At 56.5% G+C, this 23,461-nt stretch overlaps 1 protein-coding gene across 1 annotated transcript; it reads right to left on the bottom strand.

Moving 5' to 3' along the window:
- Positions 1-7,742: 7,742 nt before the first annotated feature.
- HDAC11 (histone deacetylase 11) lies at positions 7,743-23,085 on the bottom strand. Its single transcript, XM_040994925.1, has 10 exons — positions 23,052-23,085; positions 22,231-22,379; positions 20,206-20,306; positions 13,799-13,915; positions 12,927-12,969; positions 11,958-12,034; positions 11,183-11,245; positions 10,332-10,428; positions 9,063-9,241; positions 7,743-8,906 (listed from the first exon to the last, which is right to left on the bottom strand). Coding segments are annotated over exons 1-10 (1,044 nt in total). The 5' UTR covers positions 23,054-23,085; the 3' UTR covers positions 7,743-8,690.
- Between the last annotated feature and the right edge of the window lie 376 nt (positions 23,086-23,461).

Here is a 23,461-nt window from a genome sequence, read left to right as displayed (position 1 = left end):
TGGTTTGAGTCTCAGCTGCTCTATTTGCAGTCCAGCCCTCTGCTAACATACCTGGGAAAGCAGCAGTAGATGGCCCAAATGTTTGGGCTGCTGCACACATGTTGGGAGACCAGGATGAAGCTCCTAGATCCTGGCTTTGGCCTCATTTAGCCCTAGATGTTGAGGCCAATTGGGAATAACCCAGCAGATGAAAGATCTCTCTCAGGCCAAGCGCCATGGGCTAGCGGCTCAAGTCCTCATCTTGAACACACTGGGATCCCATTCGGGCACTGGTTCTAATCCCGGTGGCCCCACTTCCCATCCAGCTCTCTGCTTGTGGCCTGGGAAAGCAATCAAGGACGGCCCAAACTTTGGGACCCTGCACCCGCATGGGAAACCAGATAGAACTCCTGGCTCCTGACTCCTGGCTTTGGATCAGCACAGCTCCGGCCACTGCAGTCACTTGGGGAGTTAATCATCGCATGGAACATCTTCCTCTCTGTCTCTCCTCCTCGCTCTATAATCTGCCTTTCCAATAAAAATAAATAAATCTTAAAAAAAAATATCTCTCTCTGCCTTGGCCTCTTCCTCTCTGTAACTCTTATTCAAATAAGTAAATAAATCCTTGGAGGGAGGGGAAAGGAAGAAAAAGAATGGTTTGTTTCGGCTATTGGTTCTTGAGATTCATGACCCAAAGTTGGTTCTACTGGTGGTGGGGGCCTTATGGACAGGCTCTCTGAGGGTCCCCGGGGTGAGAGCGCCTGTCTCTGTCTGTCTCTATCCCTGGATGCCATGCCTCAATCTCATGTTTGGAGACAGACCATGCCAAACTGTAGCAGCCCCAAACTGGTCCCTTCCCATTGTGCTCACCCCTTCAGCAGTGATTTTGTTGCCTTTTCCACTGCTGAGCTATTATTTCTGGAAGCATCTAGGGCTCCCTCTGGAAAACAGCAAGCCAACCTGACACATCTTCTGGGTGACTGAGCCGGCAGTGACTGTGCTGTGAGCTGAGCGTGACAACAAGGCCACCACAGGAGGAGATGCTGGTGGGGGGCAGGGCCCGGGGTGGGGAGCTAGGATCCCAGGAAGGTCAGGGGTTTCCCACGGAATGGCTCCTTGCGTGCACTGAAAATGTGTGCAAGTTAGAGACTGGCTCTGCAAGACACTTTACTGTTGTCTGGAGGAAAATGTCCCAGTTAGTACACAGGTGGCAGGAACTCGAGTGCTTGGCCGCAGTTTGTTGTCTCCCAGGCACATTTGCAGGAAAACTGAAGTGCAGCAGCTGGGATTCAAACCGTCATCAGATTTGGAATGTGTGGCAGTTTAACTAGCAGGGCCACAACACCTACCCTGCATTCCCTGACATTTTTAAGATTTTATGTGCTTGAAAAGCAGAGTTACAAAGTGGGTGGGAAAGACAGAGAGATCTTCTATCCGCTGATCACTCTGCAGATGGTTACAACAGTTATGGCTGGGCCAGGCTGAAGCCAGCAGCCAGGAGCTTCATTTTGGTCTCCCAAGAGCCCAAGCACTGGGCCATTCTCTGCTGTTTTCCTAGCGTGTGGGCAGGAAGCCAGGTGAGAAGTGGAGCAGGCGAGACTCCATGTGGCACCCATATGGGATGCCAGTGTCACATGACGTGGCTTTACCCTCTGTGTATAGTGACTCTAAAAGGTGGCAAACAAAGACATTCACAGTTCATTAAAAGAAAGAAAAAAGGCATGGCCACATCTACCTTTGGAGGGGCCAGATACAGTCCTGCCCCCCAGAAGGAGATGGGACTGAGTGTCCGAGTTGTACTGCTTCTTCTGGGCAGCAGGGGCTGGGCTGCAGTGGGCAGAGTCCTGTGACTTCTGCAGCTGGGACTGAGGCATGGGAACTCCTCAAGGGCGACAGCTGACCCCAAACAACCATCCAAGAATCAGCCATCCTGGAGGGGAAGGGGGCGCCTCCATGTGAGCCAGACCACACACAATAGCCACACCCAGCCAGTAGGAGCCCCTGGGGACCTAAAGGGACACCATGTCCAGGAGAGGGATCAAGATTTCCTACAGTTCAGGAGAAATCATAGGTGTGGCCCCTCCTGGACCCCATGAGTGATGTTTTGAGACACGCTGCCCCTGTTTTCATTTTCTCCGGCTGGGTGGGGCTCACGTGTCCTGCACCAGCACTGAGTCCCGCAGAGGTGCCTCACTTCCCAACTGCACGCTATGGCACAGGCTGCTGGCACTCCCAGAGCCACCCGGGGAAACTTGCATCCCCCACCCCATCCCCCATGCACTATTTGCCAGGCTGTGTCCCTCTCTCAGGAGCTCCTGGCCCCGGGACACATGCAAGAAAGCGCAGGGGCTGGTGGACTTGCTTCCCAGGCATCTGCCCCACCCCGGAATCCTCTCAGGATGTGTGGGGTTGGGGGAGCCAGCAGAAAGACCAGCGGTCCTTCACAGGGACGATGGCGCAACATATGAGAGAGACTCAATGAAGCAAATAGATGTCTGCTGCCTCTGCCAGTGGCAGCGGCTGTTAGAGCACATTCCTGAGCTCTGAAGGAGAAATAAAAGTGTTCCCTTGTCTGCAAGCTGAGCAGCCGGCAGGATTGTGGTGTAACCAGGGCCAGATGGGCTGCCGGGATCTCCAAAGGCCTCTGGCGCATTAGACAAAATAGCCTTCCAGACACACGCCCCTGTAACTGTGTCTGCCGCCTGGGTATCGGTTACCGAGACAACCATGGGCTCTGAGCACTGCTGGAGGGTTCGAGGAGGGAGTGGGCCTCTGGCTGAGGCCCTGCCCAGCCTGTGTCCCTGCATCGTACACAATCCCTTCCCCAGAGTCCCAAGGCCAGGTGACATGTTGAGACTCTCAGACTGTCAGAGTGGGAAGCAGGTGGAGCCTTCCCTAATGTCAAACCCTGAGTTAATCGTGTTCTGTGGGGGGAGCGGGGGCGGCCAGAGGTGCAGTGAGTACAGTTGGCAAGAGCAGGTCTAGGAGGCACTCGGGGCTCTTCTGCACTGTTGGGGAGCCCCTCCCCATGCCTGTTCCTCATCAGCAAAGCACAGGGGGATCTAGCCTGGTGCTCAGAGCAGATGTGAATGACCCCAAAGCACCACTCACTTTGCCTTGGCTGCCGTCATGGGACCTTGGGAGAACTCTGGCATGAGAGTGTCGCCACGCAGCCTGATTTGAAGCACGTGCCACATGCCACATGTGACCCAACTTGGTGCAGGGTGGTGAGTGCAGACTCACACTCCAACCCCTACGAATACTGTCTCCCCAGTCCACCTCCCTGCAGACTCCAGCTCCTGCCTGGAACAAGAGCCCTGTCTCCCTACGCCTTAGTTTCTTTGTCTAGGCTGTGGACCCTGTGGGCTCTGATTGTGTTCTCAGATGAGCCCAACAAGTAAGAGGCCTGAGTCCCACCCAAAGGAGACATGGAGCCCAGCAAGAGGGCCATGAGGTCTGTGCCCAGCACTCAGCATAGGACCTGGCACCCAGAAGGCATGGGACGGGGAGATGACTGATTACCATCTCTCAGCTGTGCGGACACCATGGCTGACACTGACAACCTGGGCCCCTGTGATCTCAGGAGCTGTACTTCATCACATCTACTTCCTGTGTGGAAATGGGCTCACACAGAGACCCACCTCCCCAAAGGCAGCCCAGCATGGGTGTGGCCCCCATGTGACAGATGGAAACATAGGTACTCAGAACTGTTGATTGCCCCAGATGCCACGGCCAGGGGTGGAGTTGGACTTGGGTTTGCTGCTCAGGCTCTTAGGCCTGCACCCACTCCCATGACACCAGCTTGCTTCCCAAGGGTTTGGCGTCTCAGGACCAGGGGGTTCCAGGCAGGAATCCCAGCAGGGCCAGGCTGTGCAGGCAATCCAGGCACATGCTTAACTATCCAGCCTCCTTTACTCTCAAGCCAGCCCGGAGAGGGAAGGGCTGCATCTGCAGAGGGGAAACTGAGGCACAAAGCAGTGAGGTCATTGGTCACAGTCCCTGAGACCCTGAATCCAGACAGAGAGGGCTGCAGGCCTGAGGGAGCAGATCTTGTGGACTCCTGGGGCCCCAGCCAGCATCTCGGAACCCAGGGGTTACTTGGGTAAGACACAAGCCCGAGTTTAGTAGGTACCAGGGACTGCAACAGGCCTTGCCTGGAGAACTTTCTTACAAAGGCCCACTCCCCCTCCCCCGCCAACCTGGGAACCCTGTTTCTGGATAGGAGAAGCAATGAGTACAGCCAAAGCCAAGGTTACAAGCACTGTGCACCTGTTGGGTGTCAGCATCCTTCCCATCTCACCAGTCTGCTAGAGAAGCAAGTGAGACGGCCCGAGAAGGGGATGCCAGCTGCCTGGGGTCACACGGAAAGCCTATGGCAGAGGTAGGATCCAAACTACCCAGGCTTCCTTCCTGCAGACCACCCAGGTCCTAGCAGAGCCCAGAGTCCTGCTCATCCTATCCCATCCAACTGTGGCTCAGCCCTGCTGAGGCTAAGAAGATGCAGAAGGAAATGCCCACCACTCTGCCACCGGCAGCCTTGGGTGGGCACCTGTGCACCTCTCTGAGCTTCAGCTTGCTTGTATGTATGATGCAGCTCAAGGCCTAGGCAGGGTGGGGGCACGGGGGCTCTACCTCACCCTGGGGGAGGGGTGTCACTGAGGATACACTCCATTGTCCTTTTCCCGGGATGTGCTCACCTCTGCCTCCCTCCCACATTCCCTGGAAGGAGGATGCGAGGGCGAGAGGGGGGAGCTCAGCTGCCTGCCCCTAAGGGTATTGGGCTCTTGTTGGATCTCACTTTTCTCAGGAGCCTCTGGCCTCTGGAGGCCAGCCGGTCCACCCTGCCCATTGCAGCATTCTTTGCCCATCCTTCAGACCCTAAACCAATGAGCATGTACAGCAGGCAACTTCTAGAGCCTTCTCTTCTTTTAAGATTTATTTTTATTGGAAAGTCAGATACACAGTGAGGAAGAGAGACAGAGAGCAAGAACTTTCATCCGATAATTCACTCCCCAAGTGGCCGCAACTGCGCTGATTTGAAACCAGCAGTCAGGAACCTCCTCCAGGTTTCCCATGCAGGTGCAGGGTCCCAAGACTTTGGGCCATCCTCAACTGCTTTCCCAGGCCACAAGCAGGGAGCTGGATGGGAAGTGGTGCCACCGGAATTAGAACTGGTGCCCATATAGGATCTTGGCATGTTCAAGGCAAGGACTTTAGTCGCTAGGCTATTGTGCTGGGCCCCAGGACCACATTCTTTCCACCACTGTCACCTGCTCATCCAGGGCTGCAGGAGAGCTGCCAGCTCAGAAAGGTCTGCCTAGACCTGGAGGGGCATGGGACATATGTGACATAGGGACACCAACTGGCCAGAGCAGGCACCACGCAGGGAGGGGCAGGCAGGAGACCTGGGGTCTTTGCCTGTGTGGCCTCGAGGAAGTTGCCTCACTCCCCTGCGTGCTCTCTCACCTGTTTCTGCTCCATGGTGACATTGCAGAACTTGACTGCTTTCTTTGTGCCCTAAGCACTCTGCCAGTGTTAATTCACTCTTCATCCCCATTTCACAGGTCAGTAAACTAAGACAGGGAACTGCAAAGTTACCTAACTAGTGAGGGGAGGGATAGGAGAGGGCTGGAGCCCCCATGGTCACCACTACACTGCAGGCTGCCACCTCCCTCCCAAGGTGGTACGGAGACTCCCAGAGGTGGCCCAGGGCCTGGAGCAGGGTGTCTCCTGACAGCACTGGCTCCGCTGAATGAAACCAACTCCAGGGCTTTGGAGTTCCTGGCCCTAAACCCCAAACATGTGGCTGAGGAGCACGGAAGGAGGCAGACATCGTAAAAATTTCCCTTAGATCTGCCCGGGAGTCCTCCTCGCTGGGAGGGGCTGGGCCCACACAGCCTTTGTGCCTCTGTATCTGCTGTCTACAAGGGCCCTGCTAGCGCAGCTGACAGGGAGTCCCCATGGTATGGGGCGGTCAGGGGCAGCAGTGTGCCACTCTGCTGCCTGAATCACCTCACACGCACCTGCTCCAACCTCTCACTCCCCCTGCTCAGGACGTCGTCGACTCACCAGGAGGGCTGAGCAGAGGCGGTTTCCAAGAGGCTGAGTCACTTGTCAGCCACACACCACCACCCTGTCCCACAGCTGGCCCAGGCAGGCTCCACCCCCAGCTTGGAGGTTTGTGCTTTGGGCTGTTCTGGCCCCCACCTCCACCCAGCAAGTCTCACAGCCAGCCTCAGGGCTCCAGCGGCTGAGCCAAGAGCTCCAGTGCTGTTCTTCTGGGGTCACATGTATGAGGGGTACCCTCACCCTGACGCCAGCACCTGCTAGGATAGCCAGAGCCCTCAGGCCAGCCCGTCAGCCACTTCACCCAGCTCCCCTAGGACTTGTGTGCCTGCACAGTTGATCAACGACGCCCACAGCAAAATCACCGACCTGGGAACCAACACCGCCGCCCCTTGGCTTATCTCTGGATCTCTGCCTAACCACAGGACAACTCCCCTGTGCCAGCTTAGTGGCCTGCATGCAGCTGCGGGCAGCAGGGCACCTGGGGCAGCTCCCAGATCCTAAGGGCTTCCCCTTCCACAGGTGTCCTCCCAAGTCCCACCCCTCAGAGGAGGAGCTGGTAGTGTGCTGCCCAGGCCGTGCTGCAACCCTCACACCTCCACCCAGGTGCTGTGAGCTTTCTGCAGTGAACTAACTCGAGTCCGCATGTGTCATTTTCTGCATCTATTGCACTGGCCCTCGCCTCAGAGCACCGTGAGGGGCAATGGTGGGGAACAGGGTCCAGCCCTGGGTGGCTCAGCCCCTGTCGGCCTCCGTCAAGCCCCCAACACCCAGCACAGGCCCGCGGCCCTCTGCTCTCCCCACCCCCAACTCCTGGTGGTCCCCATCCTGACACTGCATGGACCTGAGCAACTACCTGCTCCCCACCTGCCCAGGCTATGGCAGGTGCCTTGCTCACTCCATCAAGTCGGGGACAAGGTTCTGGTTCCCCAACCAACTATGGCTGGAAGAAGCTCCCTCTTCTGCTCACTGCCTCTGCTGCCCCCACCCCTTTCTTAACCCCTTTCCCATTCACCAGGGACCCTAGAACCTCCTCGCCCACACACAACATTTAAGGCAGACCCGGGTCTTCAAGGCCAAGCCTCAGTCTCCCCATCTGTGACAGGCCTCAAGGACAACCTGAAACACTGGGCCCTGTGCGGATGTGCCAGGGCTTGTACTGGGGCAACTGTTGCATTTTATTTGGAAGGCAGACAGACAAGTGCAAAGAGATCTTCCAATGCTCCACTCCCCAAATGCCTGTAACTGCCCCAGATACACCAACTCCTGGATCTGCCAGGGTGAGCGTGGCAGGGGCCCAAGTACTTCAGCCATCACCTCCTGCCTCCCGGGGTGTGCCTCAGTGGGAAGCTGGATCACAAAGGGGGTCAAACCCATGCTCTGAGATTTGGGGTGCAGGCTCCCTGCTGCATCTATTTCTTCCCATCCCTGGGCGACAGGGAGTCCCTCAAGAACGCACAGCAGCCAGGTCCCGTCAGAGCCTTTATGATTCTCAGGAACAGTGCAATAACGGACAGTTCCCATCCAGGACCCCCTCAGGCTGCACCCCACTGAGGATGACTGGAGACCAAGGGCGCTGGAGGGGGCAGGGGTTGCTCAAAGTGCATTGTTAGTGCCTGGGAGTCGGGGCCCCAAAGCTGGTATTCCTGGCCCTCTGTGATCTCGGGACACTGTCCCTCCAGCAGGTGGGACATATTTCCTCCTCTCCACCCCTGGTGACAGTCCCTGCAACTTGGTTAGCTCCCTTCCAGAAGGCAGGCTCACCTGGGGTCCGTGCAGTGGGAGACAAATGAGTCCGAGGTACTCAGGGCGAGGCCTGAGGAGGCTGCAGCCCCAGCCCTGCCCTCCAACCTCTTTCCAAGTCTCTAGTTCCTCCTGGCCATGAAGACCCAGAGAGAGGCAGGAGCCCAGCTTGGCCACCCGGCCCTGAGTTCCACCTACTGAGTCTCACCACCTGTGCTAATCATGCCTCCTTTTGCCCCAGCCCCAGGGGCAGGCTCCAGATTGGAGACATTGTCCCCAAACCTGCCCAAGGATGGCACCAGGGGGTCCGGGCCTGCCCAGTTCCCTTGGGGCTCAGGGGACTTGGGAAAAGCAGGACCAGACCCCCTCCAGATGGGAGACCCTCCCCGCTACCTACATCCCTTCCCTGCAAGTCTTTACACCCCCCAGGTTGGGAGTGGTCAGAGCCCAGGTCTAGCTCCCACAGCACCCATGGCTCCCCTAGTCCTTCAGGAAAGGAGGATAGACTCCAGTGACAGAGAGGCCAGAGGGAGGAGCTGAGAGCCACATCTGCCACATCTCCCATCCAGGATACCCCAACCCCAGGGCCTGTTGGGATTCATCTATTCCTTTCTGTTCTCCATACCTTGCTGGCCTCCCCAGGCCAAGCCACACCAGCGACCCCATGGGGGCCATTCTAGGTCTCAGACTCCGTCTTCTGTTCCCACCCAGGGTGGCCAAGACCCTGGGCTGCCAGCGCGAGGTCCCTCAGGTGGCCCAGCAAGGGACGGTCCCTATCTCACCCTGCCCTTCCCAGCTCACTGGAGGCTGCCACCCGCACCCGCCCACCTAGGTTAGAAGATGAAAAGCAGCAGGGGAGCAGGGCAAGAGGGAGGCCAGAGCCGCTAGGAGGGCAGCAGGGGTCAGGGCACTGTGGGCGGAAGCAGTGGTGTGTCTGAGCTTTGAGCTGAGACGTCACGGGATACGGGCCCAATGAGCCCGAGGCTGTGCAGGTTAAGGATGGAGTCGGCAATGATGCGGGCTGTGCGCTTCTGGTAGCCGCCCGAGGTCACCATAAGGATGGGCACCTGGTGGCTGCGAACCACCCGGAACACAAGCTCGTCTCGCTTCACAATGCCCTGGGAGGGGGATAGGGAAGCTTGGTCAGCCAGGCCTGGGCCCTGTGCTGTCAGCAAGTGCTACAGCAGTCCTAGCTCAGCTCTGAGCAGCTGGTGCCCCAGCTCGGTACCTCCCTGCTGAGTCCTCCCACCCTGCCTCCCGGGACCAGCCTGTACCCCTGGGCTGATGGAGAGCCCGCCAAGGCGGTCGCCCTCAAGGATGTCAGTGCCAGCGTTGTACACCACAACATCAGGCATGTATTCCTGCAGCGCCTTCTCCATGTGCCGCTCCACTTTATCCAGGTATTCCTCATCTTCTGTGCCCCACTCCAGCTCCACCTTGCGCCTGATGGCCTCTGAGGGGAGACAATAAGCACCTGTTGGGATGATGGCAACACTACTGCGCATGTTTCCAAAACCAGGCCTTCAGACACTGCCTCACCTGGCCTCTCAGTCCACCCAAAACCAAGCTGAAAAGAGCACCGAAGATCCCCGAATGGGAGCCTCCAAAGAGAAGGGGAGTTGGGGTTGAACACTGGGAGGCTTGCCCTTGCCCAAACATGGGACACCTGCCAAGCTTCCAATTTTAAGTGCAGCACAGTCAACAGTCAGTTCAGGGACCAGTGCTGTGGCATAGCAAGTTAAGCCTCCACCTGCAACAACGAGCATCCCATGTTGACACTGGTTCAAAACCAGCCTCTCCACCTCTGATCCAGTTCCCTGCTAACGTGCCTGGAAAAGAACCAAGTGTTTAGGTCTATCATCCATGTGGGAGAACTGGAAGAAGCTCCTGACTGGCTTGACCCAGTCCTGGCCACAGTGACCATTGAGGGAATGAACCAGAGGGCAGAAGACCTCTCTTTCTCTCCAACACTGCTTTTCAATTAAATATAAAAGTAAAACTTCAAGAAAGAGTGCACACACCGGTCTCTAATTCACCTGTCGTTCACCAGCACCTCCTGCCCCAGCATCCCCCTATCTCCACGTGGCAGGTGCCTGCTTTCCAAACCCAGCTGAGTGGCCCTACCTTTCTGATTGGCTCTCTTCAGTGCATGTCCATGAGTTTCACTAATCATGCAGTTTAAACTTATTTCTGCCATCTTACTTCACATTTCCTATTTGTCTTTGTGTGTGTGTTGTGTCCCTTCCTGTTGTCCACTTGACAGATGCAAGCCCAGATCATTATGGTTTTATTCTGCTGGTGGTCACCCCTCTCCTAAGGACCCACACGCAGGTCCACTGGGCAGGTGGTTAGGATCCAGGGAAGGTTGTGACGTCGTCCTCTGTGAAATGGGAATGACTGCTACTACACCTTGGGGATGCAGGACAAATGGAGGAGCCTCTGCCAGGCCTAGCATGTAGGCAAGAGTGGGGCGTGTGTGTGTGGGGGGGGTGCGGTTAGCCAGGCAAGGGGAACATCTGGCCAGGTGCAGGGTAGCAGCTTACGCTTGGCAAAGCGGTCCCCAGGGTAGATGTGGCGGTTGTAAACATCCATGATGTACACACGCTTGTCCCCCATGAAGTCTCGCTCGTGTCCATTGCCCTGTGGAGAGGACACGGAGTTGCTTGCAGCCGGGTGTCCCTAGCCCACCACTCCACACGTCCAAGCTACAGAGGATCTCACAGCTGCGGTCCCACCTCAATCCTGTCACTGTGACCCTGAGCAAGCTTCGGCCCGCTTCCTTCTCCATCGGGGGAGTCACCTATAAGGGGTAGCGCTATGTGAGCTGGCTCAGGCTCTCCCTGCCATGGGAACCTGCAGCAGGACGCCCACCAGCACCAAGCCATGGCAGGGGCAGGGTGGGCACAGGGAGCCTCCTCCTGTGTCTGAGTTTAGCCTACCTTCGGAGTCCTAAGACAGAGGGGCCCGTCCACTAGGGTGCAGTGACCTCTGGGGAGACATGTTAAACTGCCTGAGAGCTCATTGGCTGCAGCGGGGACTTCAGAGGAATGGGGAAGGAGCCTCAGCAGGGGCTAGCATACCACAGCAGTAGTTGCAGGCCCGGTGTTGGGATCAGCCACCTGCCTGGGGCAGCGGGGCGAGGCAGCGGCATGGAGGGAAGGGTCTCAGGTTTGCAAACAGGAGCCATGAGGGGGCCCTATTTCTCTGGCTGGGCTTAGAGGCACAGACACACCTGCCATCAGCCCATGGAACTGTGAGCCCGGCAGCAATAAAGGTTGGGAAGGCAGGGGGCTGGCAGGGAGGAGGGGAGAACTACGGTGCAATGATGGGTGGGATACCCAGAGGCCCCCTGGGCCATGGGGAGGTTCTGGGCTCCACTCCGTAGGACACTCACCTGATGGGCATCAAGGTCAATGATGGTGACCTTGGAGACGCCTTCCACTCGCTCAAACAGGAACTGCCGGGGAGGAAAGAGGACAAGTAAGGACTAGGATGGGCCAGAGCAGCTGCCCCTGCATGGCCCCGAGTGTGAGGGAGTGCGTAGAGGCACACACGCTTATGGGGCATCGGGCTGCCAGCCAAAGGCATCATCCATCCGGGCAGAGGTGTGGGGCTCAAGAGAAGAATGCATGCATGAGGAGGGGGCAGGGAGGGCTCCGTGGAGGATGGGACATGTGCTATGCTCTGAGGGGCTACAGCTCAAGAGGAAGCCAGGCAGTGAGATCCCAGATTTCCCTAGGAAGCATGTGGGGGACAAGCCCTGCAACTCCATCCCCCAGTCTGTCTCCATCTGCCAGGCCCAGCCCCAAGGCCGCCGCCTCCTCCAGGAAGGCCTCCTGTGCCTCTCCCCTAACAGATCTGCTGATTCCGCAGTCTCCCCGACCAGCTGCTACCACAGTCGTCATCATCCTACCCCTCCCTGCCCTAACTGAACCCTGCTGCCATGCCCCCCGTGCCCTCCAGCCCCCAGCACTGTGGAGGGCTGCCATAGCTCCCATGGGTCATAAACAGCCAGGAAGGAGAGGAAGCGTTAGAGTGGGTTCTGGCCTCCGACGTGCTCAGGAAGGTGAGGTGAGGGCAGCTAGCGCAGGGCAGTGGGAAGTCCTGCAGAACTCTCTTCAAGCCGGGGGGAGGGGGGGAGACCAGCTCCCCCAAGGCCATTGACATACCTTAATGGCCAGTGTGATGTCTGCGTAGGCACAGAAGCCCCCGCCCCGATCGCTAGAGCAATGGTGGAAGCCGCCCCCTGCGGGAAGACAGGCATGCAGGGTCACTCAGAGGAGGGCTCTAGGGCTTGGCCCCATGAACCTTCATTCCCCCTCCCCCCGGTGTCCCCTTGGGTTTCAGGACACACTGGACAACCTGAGCTCCACGCTGAGCTTCTACAGCCCCGGGAGGTGCATGCTCATCCCCATGCCCATTTTACAGATGAGGAGACTGAGGTACAGGGACTGGGATTCCCATCCAGGCTAGATAAAGCCCCAGGCTCTCCAGCTCCATCAGGCCCCAGGACAGGCACTTCCTCTGTCCACAGGAGTTCCTCTAACAGTGCGGACACACAGGGCCTCAGGCTGGTCTCCTGGAGGTACTGCAGGCCAGGGAGCCGGCCCTGCCTTCCAAGCTTAGAGGGTGGAGCAAGCCTCTGGCCTCTCCCCTGGTCAATGAAACAGGTCCCTGACAACTACACCCAGCCCTGAGGAGAGCCTGCCTGGAAGGGACTCCGTGCTCATGGACCTGACAAGGATAAGAATGAGGCACGCAGTCAGTCCTCTCTGAGCAGCCTTGCAGGGGAGTGCAGGGGTTTGAGGAACCCAGAGGTGAGGCTGGCTGGGTGGCAAGACCCTGCCAGCATGTGCCTCGGGAGACTGGTGGGTTCTGGCTGAGATTTGTGGCAGTGGGGTTCAAGTCCAAAGCCAGGCTTCTCAGGGGCTGGGGGCTGCCCATCACAGGAAGTGTGACAGAGACGGACTGGGAACCACATAAGACAGAAGCAGCACCCGGCATCCCTTGCGGAGCTCAGGATGCACCCTCCAGATAGCAAGGGGGCTCAGCATAGCTTCCCAGTATCCTGCAGGCCCATCCTCCCTGCCCCAAGCCTGCCCGCCCCCAGGCTAGCCAGTCCTGAGCACCGGACTCACCAATGTTAATAGCCCAGCCTCGGTCCACAGCCAGCTTCCCCGCCTGTGGGGAGGGAGAGGCAGAGGTGAGGGTACAGGGTGGCCAAGTCCTGCACTTGCTCGCTGAGCCCCTCCCTCGCTCAGCTCCATACAGTAGCCTGCCATTTCTGGGGGGTGGGGGAAGACAAGCTCTGAGTTGGGGGCATAGGAGACACCTCCACCTGCCACTGGCAACCAAACAGAAAGTCCAGGGAGCGAGTGTCAGACTGGATAGCATAGCAGCTGCACAGACAAGACACTCTTTGCAACTTTTCAAGGAATGGAAAAAAAATCAAAGGGAAGTTGTTATCATCCCACGAGAGCTAAGACTTTAAGACAGCTTTCAAAGTGACAGGTGCTCCTGGATGCATGCAGGAATAAATATTAACTTCCAGTAGGAAATCACAGTTTGGAGGTGGCCAATGTCTACGAAACCGAGAAAACACAACTTTGGAAAATGACAACTGCAGGGAGTGAGCCTGGGATTGAAATCAGAGTGGGACATCGCGGCTGCTGCCATGTGTCTGCACACAGGATGGGAAAGTGAATTTAGCTTGGGGTGTTGGTATTTGGGGTAGGGAGCAGCACTCCCTGGCACTGAACAGGGGCTCAGCTTGCCGTCTTAAATTCAGCATAACTGCCACATTTTGGTGCAGGAAGTGCCAGGAGCTGGAGGCATAGGTCACAGATGAGTGAATTTATTCTGAGGAAGGAAACAAGGAATTCGAATGCCCCCCAGATGGGAAGGGCTTTTAGAAGCAGGGTCAGTGTTGCTGGACCTGACGGACATCAGAGGACAGGGGTGGTGGGAAGGAGCCAGAGTCCCCAGCCCACCTGCACCACCCCCCACCTACCATTATGGTTCCTCCTGTCTGGGTCCGGAGAGGCCTTAGCACCTTTCTCTGCACCAGGAAGTTGGGGAGGAAGATGAGAGGGGGAATTTCGGTGATGGTGGCAACAGCGAAGGACCACTGTAGAAAGAGAACATAGTCCTGGACGTCAGATGCCACCTCAGTGCCTGAGGACAACGTCCAGGGATGAGCTCCCCAGCCAAACACAATCTCCTGGTAAGAAGCCAGAGCTGGGGGCCAGCACTGTGCTGCAGCACAGTAAGCCACTACCTGCAACACCAGCAGCTCTATGGATGCTTGATCCAGTGCCTGCTGCTATACTTCTGATCCAGTTCCTTGCAAATGTGCCCGGGAAGGCAGTGGAAGATGGCTCAAGTGCGTAGGCCCCTGTACCCACACGGAAGACCCAGCTGAAGCTTCTGATTTCTGTCTTCAAGATCTTTCTTCCTGGCTCTCCCTCTAACTCTGCTTCCTAAGTAAAATGAATAGGCGCCAGCATTGTGGAAAAGCAGGTTAAATCCACCACCTGCAAAGCCAGCATCCCTTATGGGTACTTGTGTGAGCTGCTCCACTTCCAATCCAGTTCTCTGCTGATGCACCCGGGAAAGCAGAAGATGGCTCAAGTGATTGGGCTCCTCCACCCACATGGGAGGATTAGAAGAAGTGCCTGGCTCTGATGTGGCATAGACTTAGCCACTGTGGTCATTTGGGGAGTGAACCTGCAGATGGACCATCTCTCTGTCTCTCCTACTCTCACTGTAACTCTGCCTTTCAAATGAAAAAGCCTTTAAAAAGAAATAAGTAAAATGAACACATCTAGAAAGGAAGGACAGAAGAAAGGAGGGAAGAAGAAAAAAGAGAGCCAGAGAAAGAAAAAAGAGAGGGGCCAGGCGCGGTGGCCTAGCAGCTAAAGTCTCACCTTGCACACGCCAGGATCCCATATGGGTGCCAGTTCTAATCCCGGCAGCCCTGCTTCCCATCCAGCTCCCTGCTTGTGCACTGGGAAAGCAGCTGAGGACGACCCAAAGCCTTGGGACCCAGCACCTGCATGGGAGACCTTAAGTTCCCGGCTCCTGGCTTCGGATCAGTGCAGCACCAGCCATTGTAGTCACTTGGGGAGTGAATCAATGAATGGAAGATCTTCCTCTCTCTGTCTGTCCTCCTCTCTGTATATCTTACTTTGCAATAAAAATAAATCTTTAAAAAAAAAGAAAAAGAGAAAGAGTGAAAGAGGAAGGAAGGAAAGAAAGAAAAAGAAATACAGATACACAGACCAGAGCTCTCAGGAACCCTCCAAGCCTTACACAATTTCCAAACTTCAGGGTCAGCAGAGAACCAACCACACCTAGCATTTCTTGAAGCAATGTCTGCCCAGGGATTTCGGCATTCTGAAGTTCTGTGCTGCCCTCTGGTGCCCAGAATGAGAGTTGCACAGAGCTGGGAGTCCCAGCTGCCAAGGCCCAAGCTCCTGCCAAGCTGCTCTGGTGGAGTTGGCCAGAGCACCCAGTGTACCCAAGAGGATAGAGGCCTGGACAGGGAGGATATTTCAGTCACCCCCCTTCCTCATCCCACAGATGGTCCCAACAGCCACTGGAAAGCAGAACTCCCTAGAAAAGCTACAGCCTGCCTTCCATCCTGGCATTAAGACCAGGACAGAGCACACTGCTGTGACTTGAGTGTCCTAGGGAAACACCCATGACACCAGCTGCCCAACCGCACCCAACCCTGCACCATCTTCCAGGAGCAGCCAGGACCAGATCACTCACTTGGTATTTTAGTCGATGTCTGCTAAGAGCCCTGAGGGGTCCCCAGAGTGAGAAAGGGGGCAGGGGTGTCCTGCTCTTGTACTAGGACATTCACAGCCTGGTGGGAAGGTGGAGGAGGTAGCAGGTGCTTATATGTGGTGGAACAGCACAGCAGGAGGAGCCGGGGGAAGGGGAGTATGCACACATGTGTCTTCCTGGGAGAAGTGACACAGCAGGAGTCATGGTGAAAAAGCAACTGCAGGTGCAGACAGAGTCCATGATTTGAGAGATTAGTGCAGCCATGATGGGTTGGGTGGGTTCATCACACAGGGCCTGCCCATCCAGGACAGGCTCACACTGTGCCCACAGTAACAGGAAACCACAGACGCTGTTGTACTGGACTGCTCAGGCTGCAGCACACAAAGCCAATCTGAAGAGAAGCAGCAGTCCCAGGGTGGAATAAGAGGCAGACCCTGAAGCTCTGGGTGCTGACAAAGGGGACAGGCCCGATGAGGCCCAGATCAGCCACTGTCAGGGCAAGCTATCCAGGCGGGAAGGCCACAGTCGCATGTGGGGGTTGCTATAAGTGCCCAGGGCTGAGGTGGCCCACCTTGGCCCACCTCTTGCTTTACCCAAAGCTCATACTAACCCTCTGTGGATCTGCAGTGGGATAGGCCTGGGATGCTCAAAGCTAACAACTGAACTTCATATGGTCTTGAGACCAGGTGTGAAGTCCCCTACAGCACGTGTGGTCTGCCAACGGTGCCAGCCCTGTGCCTTCTTCCAGGCCCTGCTCCTGAGGATGAGGAAGAGCACACACCCTGTCCCACGGTGATGTTTGCACAAGGCAGTAATAGGCCTCGTGGATCCAACTCTCATACTCACTCAAAGGAATCCTTTAGAAAGGTCCTGACAAATGAGATTAAAACTAAGTTTAGGGTTCAGTGTTGTGGTGTAGCATGCTAATCCATCACCTACAATACAGGCATCCCATATTAGAGTGCTGGTTCAAGTCCTAGCTGTTCCATTTCTGATCTAGCCCCTGCTAATGCATCTAAGAAGGCAGAGGAAGATGGCCCAACGGCTTGGGCCCTGCTGTCCACATGAGACCTAGATGGAGTTCCTGGCATCCTTCTGGCCCAGCCCCAGCTGTTGCAACTTTCTAGAAAGTGAACCGGGAAGAACTCTCCCTCTCTGTCATTCTGCTTTTCAAACATACAGATCTTCAAAAACATAGCTTATTTTGATATAAAAACTTTCAAAATCCATGTGTAATCCGTAATACATATTTTCACCAATTTCTGAAGAGTCCTTCATATAATTTTAAATCACTATTATTTTTTAAATGACAATTTTGTTCTTCAATCCCACTGGCTGCATTTTGAGTTCTCAAAAGCCACGCATGCCTTGGAGTATCCACCAGCCAGGGCGCATGCAGATCACAAATGCTGCTCTAGGAGAAGCCAGCCAATGCTGGCTAGAGAGGAAGACAGATGGAGGGATGCAGAGGGAAGGGTTAAGAGGGCACAGGGCGTGGCCACAGCAGGCTTTGTGGTCCCAATAGACACAGAGTGGCTGAGGACCATGGGAGAGGCATGGTACCTGTCATGGGGCTATCTGGAAGTTCATTGATGATCACCTGGAGTGAACTCCTACAAACCAGCAATGAACGCCACACAAGGCCCTTCCAGGAACCACTGGGCAGGGCTCTGGAGAGAGCTATGAGGCTGGGGTAAGCAGGGAACAGACACCTTATCTGGATGGTGCGGCCAGCTGCCGTGGGACATGCCTGGCAGGTGAGCCCCTCTGATAATCTCCCTCCCTGGCGAGGCTGTGGGCAGGCTACATGGGAGCCACATAGGCCCTCCTCTCTGGCTCTGCCACAGGGTATGTATGTGGATTTGGGCACAGCTGGCTTTTCTGTGCCTCCAGAAAGATGCATGGTCTGGACTGAGGACGTGGAAACCCAAGGGGGAGTTCGACCCTCATTGTACCTCTCTACAAAGTGGGATACTATTTAGTGATACCAGAGGCACCTTATCCTGTGTGCTTCAACCCAACTCTACTTCCTACCCTATTCCAATGCTATGGAACAAGTCGATCTATGATTTGTTTAGGAAGGAATGATAAGGGGAACACACACTCTGTACAGGCTCAGAATAGGTCCGAGTGTTACTGAAATACTTTCAATTGTTCTTCAGATACTTGCAATCTTTGGCTAGCTAAATTGTTGCAGAATGCGCACATACAAAGCATGACTACACGGCCAGCTAATGCAAATGAATGTGAGCACAGCCAGAGCAAACCGGTTCACTAACCACGTAACAGAAATGGCTCCAATATCCAGAAACCAAAATACACATACAACATGGGACTCTGTCAACAGGATATTGAGCACGAATGGAATGAAGTACTAAGAAATGAAGTACTGACCCCTGCTGAACGTGGAGGTACCTGGGAGACCCGCCCAGAAGAGGCACACTTCTGGGAACAGAGCAGGTGCAGGCGCCCAGAGATGGCGTGTGCGGAAGGAAGACTAGGAAGAGTGTGTTTCCTGTGAAAGAGGCAGGCAAAGCCTCAGCACTAGACGCAACAGTTGCACCAACTGTGAATGGATTTAACACTGATTATACACTTTAAAGTGGTAATGGCTACTTCTATGCAAATGTAAATTCTACCACAATAAAAAAGAGGAGGAGGAAGTGGAGAAGAGGATCCCAGGACCTGCACCCCAAGGGCAGAGGGGAAGCCTCCCTCTCACTGTTACTGGAAGGTTCTGGAGCTGCAGTCTGCCTTGAGGCCTTTGAACTTGCTGTTCCAGCTGCTTGGCACATCCTTCCCGCCTCCCCTGTGCCATCTGCCCACTCCCTCACCCCCTCCACATTCCCTCCCCACATTGCCATCCACCCACTCCTTCACCCATTCCATATCAGCTCTGACCACGCTTCAAGTAACCCTTTCCTGACCCGGATGGGAGCCAGTCATCCTTCCTACCCCATTGCCCTTGTGGTTCTTAGCATCAGTAAGCCCCCCAGCTGCTCCATCATGGGCAGACTAACTGTGGAGACCCACCTCCTGAGAGAAGGGGTTCAGTCTGTTACTCTCTGCTGTCCTCCTGGCACTTAGTGCTGTGTACAGTGCTAAGGTTGCTGGGAGACAGGTCCCAAGTACTGCCCATCCCACAGTGTGTGAGAACAGGACTTCAGGGGCTGTCCATGCCAATGGGCACCCCATGGTGGAGTGTCTCTATGGGAGCCAGAGATAAGAGCCCAGTACTGTTCCAGTCCAACTGCCACCCTCAATAGAGCCAACTTTGGGCCTGGCTTCCTAAACATTCATTTCCCTGGCCTTGGTAACATCCTGCCCTGGCAAACATGCAATTAAGGTTTCTCCTCCCATGCCTGGTCCTGCCATGGTATGGCCTCCATGCCTGGTATGGAGGCTGTCTCAGGGCAGGGCCAGGCATGAATCCCAGTCTACTGCTGGGGGCGAGGCAGGGGAGAGGGCACAGGTCATGCAGCGGCCTGGAAACATCACACACAAAGCATGGGGCATTGAGAGTTGCAGCCCCAGATACCAGATACCCCAAATGTCTGAGGGGCATGGCACTTACCTGGGTAGCAAAAACAGAACCAAGCCTCTGTCACTGGACAAGTCCCACTCTTCCCACAGCCTGCAAGCCCCTGCATGGCCTGTTGTGCCTGGTTTGCTGAGCATCTGGCCACTCAAGCCTCCTTCTGTCCCTTGACCCTAGAGTAGGTTCCCTCAAAGCTCCATGTCAGGGTCACTGCTCCTCATTTTAGACCAGCACATCTCTACCCCACCTCTGCCCAGCTACCTGCCAATGCTCATTTCCTCGGCAGCTCTTGGTGCTCTGTGAAATGCTGCTTCAGGGGTCACTTTTCCAACCACGAGAATGCAACTCTGCAGGAGCAGGGAACCCTGCTTTCCCAGCCTCCCCTTCCCATTCAGTACAGAGGCACTGATTAACCATTTCCCCATCTTAGCAGGAAGTGACTGTGTTTCCCCCCTTGCTCTGGCAGCTAGGGAACTCCAAGCAGCTGGATTAGCACGCTAATGAACCCTTTTAATTGAATTAGCGACATTATCCTCTGGCCCTGGGCCTCCATTTTCTGCTTTGGACTCTGCCTGTTAGTACTTTTTAAAAAACCATTTCTACTTATGCTCAGAGAGGAAGCTGCTTCCAGCCTTCTGGGACCCACCGTTAGGCATGCTGAACACATCCCCTGAAAGTCCCTTAACATCAGCAGGACCCTAGAGCCTACCCCCAGACCCCAGCCCTCTCAGCCCCACTCTCTCTTCTGTGTTCTCTCTGCCAGGTCTCAGCGCCTTCCACCCCTGCCTGCCCCTCTCCTCTGGACTCAAGCAGGCCGTTCATCCTGGCCGTGCACCATGACCACGCATGCCTGGGCCCTTGCAAACCAGGACAGGCAAGCACTGGGCGTCCTGCCAGAGCCTCTCACACCTTCCTCTCCTGGGAGCCAGGATCTAATCTCTTCCTGGTAGGTAATCTTTCATGAGCTTACACTGTCTCAGGCCCATCTGGAACTCTCACTGCTGAGGTCAGGGCAGGGAGGAAGGAATGTGACAGCCATGACCATGACCAAGAAACCCAGACACCTCGTCAGGCCCACCCACGCGTACCTTGAGCTCGTTCAGATAACGCCTTGTGTGCACCACCAGCAGGTCCTCGTCCGAGGCTTCCCGCGCCTCCACCAGCATGCCATCAGTCAGCAACTTGTCCTCTGCAATCACAAAGTTACCGTCTGCTTCCCTGTCCCTCCCTCCCAGACCTGCAGATTTGGTGGCTGGCAGCCTTTGCCCCAGAAGAGTGGGCACAGTCGGCTGGTGAGTGCTTGGAAGGCACGGAGCATTGGACATGATGTATATAGCGATCCTCCCGTTCCCAAGTCACTGGTAGCCACCAGGTGAGGTCAGGTGTGTCTGGACAACTTTCAGAGGCAAGTGGCCCGGCAGTCAGTGACGCTGACCATCAAGGTGAGAAACAGCCTTCCCCAGCAGTTCTCCCTCCACCTTCTGAAGACACCCGGAGGCTCAGTGTGCAGGGGCCAGCCTGCCACCCCTGCCCAGCTTATGCTCTTCCTGCCTTTAACCAAAACAGCACAGCAGCGTTCAGCCCCAATGGAAACCAGTTGGAATTAAGTTACACTGTTGCTTGTATTGAATTTTTTTTTAACCATGACCTCCTCTTTAGGACAAGTGGAACTCTTTACCCACTAGGTGCCATGTTTCCTTTTAAACAACAACAACAACAACAAAAAAGTTTAAAGGCCACATTGAAAAGCAAGCAGTAAACAACAGAACAGGTTGTCTGAGTTCATGGCAAGGTCCGCATGCCTGATGAGTGAAACACTGTGCCCCTTACACATGCCAGACAAGACTCACTCCCACGAGGAAGAGCCCTAGGAGGCAGGTGCATGGGGCTCTTGGTCGCAGGGAAACCAGGATCTAGGGGATGTCTCAGTGAGTTGCATTTAGAAACCAACATCGCTGCTAGAATCAGACTAGCTCCACCTGACTTCAGGCAGGCACTGCTCTCCCAGAACACTCCCTGCAGGCAAAGGGCTGGCTCCTTTCTTGGGATGTCAGCTGAGTCCCTTCACCAGGTGACCTCTGTCTCATCCTCATCCTCAGGGGAGGGAAGGAGAAGCTCAGGGCAGCTACTGCCTCTGCCATGAGGCAGGCCAGGAGCCGCAACACCAAGCCCTGCACTGACCCGGGAGCCCAAGATGGGACCATAGGGACTCTGGCTTTGGTTGCATCTGCTGGACAGAAATGAGGCCCACCCTGGGGAAGGCAAGAGCCTGCAGGTGAGACGCAGGCCAGCCCCGCCGCCCTGGCCAGGGCTCTCAACATCACATGTCTACACACCACACACCATCTCCCACCTCCTTTTCTTTGAACATGTGCTGTGGTCACATCAGCACAGGAAAAGTTGGTACTATGTGTCAGAAGCAGTGTACCAAAAGCCAAAACCAAATCCAGTGGAAGCCTGCAGCACCAGCCACCTGTAACTGGAGCCTACTTTCTGGAAGAGGCACAGCCTTTCACATCTTCAACTTCTGCTGTTTCTGCCTATGCCAGCATCTCCCACCTCCCTTCATGAAGAAACACAGAGTACATTCCCACTGGAACTACTGTGATGCCCGAGGGTCCCACCTGAACCAGACCCCTGGTGGCAAGCCACAGCTACAGCCGTGAGCTCTCTGGAGCAGCAGCCGTCCAGGTGAGAAGCTTGCAGCTCACTTCTGCGTTCCCCTCGGCCACTCTGGGCCCCAACTGCCCCCACAAATAATCAGCAGGATCGGAACAAAGGCTCTCCACCTTCTCAACTCTGTGAACTTCAGGGGACAGCCTCTGGCCTCCTCCAATCCTCAGCTTCCCCCATTTATCAGCTTCTCTTCCAGGCCACCCTCAGGGCAGCAGAGGCAGGACTGGGGTGCAGGGCAGTGACAGGCCAAGGGGCGGGGTTGGCAGGGACATAACAGGCAAGGACAACTGTGCTGAAAGGACCCCCCCACACACACACAGCTCGTGGGGGAAGGGGAGAGTAGAACTCTGAGGGCCCCAACAAGAGGGGGGAGATGCTGACTTGTGGGTGTGGGTGGGGGTAAGGAAGCTGTGGATTCCCAGAGGGGCCTTCCCTACCTTTCAGGAAATTGATGACTTTGCCCCATTTCCCAGCGTCAAAAGGGTGCAGCTTCTCCAGGCCCATAAAGGTGATGTTATAACGAGGCGAGTATATGATGGGCCAGCGAGTCTCGGGCACATGCTGGTAGAGCTGGGTGGAATGCGGCCTGCGGGGTGCACAAGAATAGACACGCGGGCGGGACAGCCTCAGCGTGGGAAGCAGAGAGGCCCGGTCCCCTGGGCTCACCGAGGCAACAGCAAGCACCTGCTCGCTCCCTGAACTCCTCAGTAACCCAGCCCTCACAGCAGCCCTGGGAGGAGGTGCCGAAGGTCATAGGGCAGCTGTGCACGCGCAGGGACACCTGCTGTCTACACAACGACCCAACAGCTGTGCGGCCCTGGGTCTTAAAGGATCGGGAAAACGCACAAGCTGGCACGAAGCGGCCCAGCCCCAAGCCAGAGGTGTGAGCTCACTTTGTGTCCCTCCGCGCGAATGTCCCCCTCCTCAATCACAGCCCCGCAGCCGCCACCTTGGGACCTGAAACCGCTCCGACCCGGCGACATAACTAGTGGGGCGTCCGCATAACTAGCGGGGCCCGGTGCACGGCAGGCGTCAGACTCGCGTCCCTCCGGCCGCGGGAAGCAGCACCGGGCGGGCCCCGCGCACCCGCCGGCCTGGAAGCGCCCGGCAGCAGCGTCCCTGAGCCCGTCATACCTAGCCCACACTACCGGTCCCGCCCGGCCGCCCGCGCACTAGCACCCAGGCCCACGGGGACCCCTGGGAAGCTGCGGGTCTGGGCTCGCCGCCCACCCCGTACCCCCTGCCCCGCCGCACTCACATCCCGGGGCCAGGCCCTCCCCACGCTGGCCGGCGCTCCGCGACCGGGCGGGGCGGGGCAGGACGCGGGTGGGGTGGGCCCCCCGCCCAGGACACGCCCCCGGCCTCGGCCCCCGCCGCTGGGGGCGGGGCTCGGGGAGATACGGTTCCGCCCCTTGGCCGGCCGCGCTGCGTCACAGAGCGATGGAATCCCGTGCGAAGCTCATCCGCAGAAGGAAGGCCACGCCCCCAGCGCCCATCAAACGCAGTCCCGCCTGCTTCCGACGAAAGGCAGGCTCGGAAAGCCACGCCTCCTAGGGGGCGGTGCTGCTTGTACTTTGACCGCCGGGCGTCTCGGAGAAGGAGGACGTGAGCGTCGCTCCGCCCGGGGGGGCGTGGCTCCTTCGTGCCCCGCCCCTCTCGCTCAACGTG

The sequence above is a fragment of the Ochotona curzoniae genome, unplaced genomic scaffold, assembly GCF_017591425.1.
Source record: "Ochotona curzoniae isolate NIBS_2020 unplaced genomic scaffold, NIBS_Ocur_1.0 contig_908, whole genome shotgun sequence".
Taxonomy (NCBI): Eukaryota; Metazoa; Chordata; class Mammalia; order Lagomorpha; family Ochotonidae; genus Ochotona; species Ochotona curzoniae.
The sequence above is the reverse complement of the archived record's forward strand: the minus strand, read 5'-3'. Positions and strand labels throughout refer to the sequence as shown.

What these genes read in the sequence shown, in the direction of transcription:
- HDAC11 (XM_040994925.1), bottom strand. An exon ending in GTTATCTGAACGAGCTCAAG is followed by an intron (nt 13,916 to 20,205) that starts GTACGCGTGGGT and finishes CTCTTTCTACAG; the next exon opens with TGGTCCTTCGCTGTTGCCAC. An exon ending in AGGCTGGGCTATTAACATTG is followed by an intron (nt 12,035 to 12,926) that starts GTGAGTCCGGTG and finishes GTCTTCCCGCAG; the next exon opens with GGGGCGGCTTCCACCATTGC.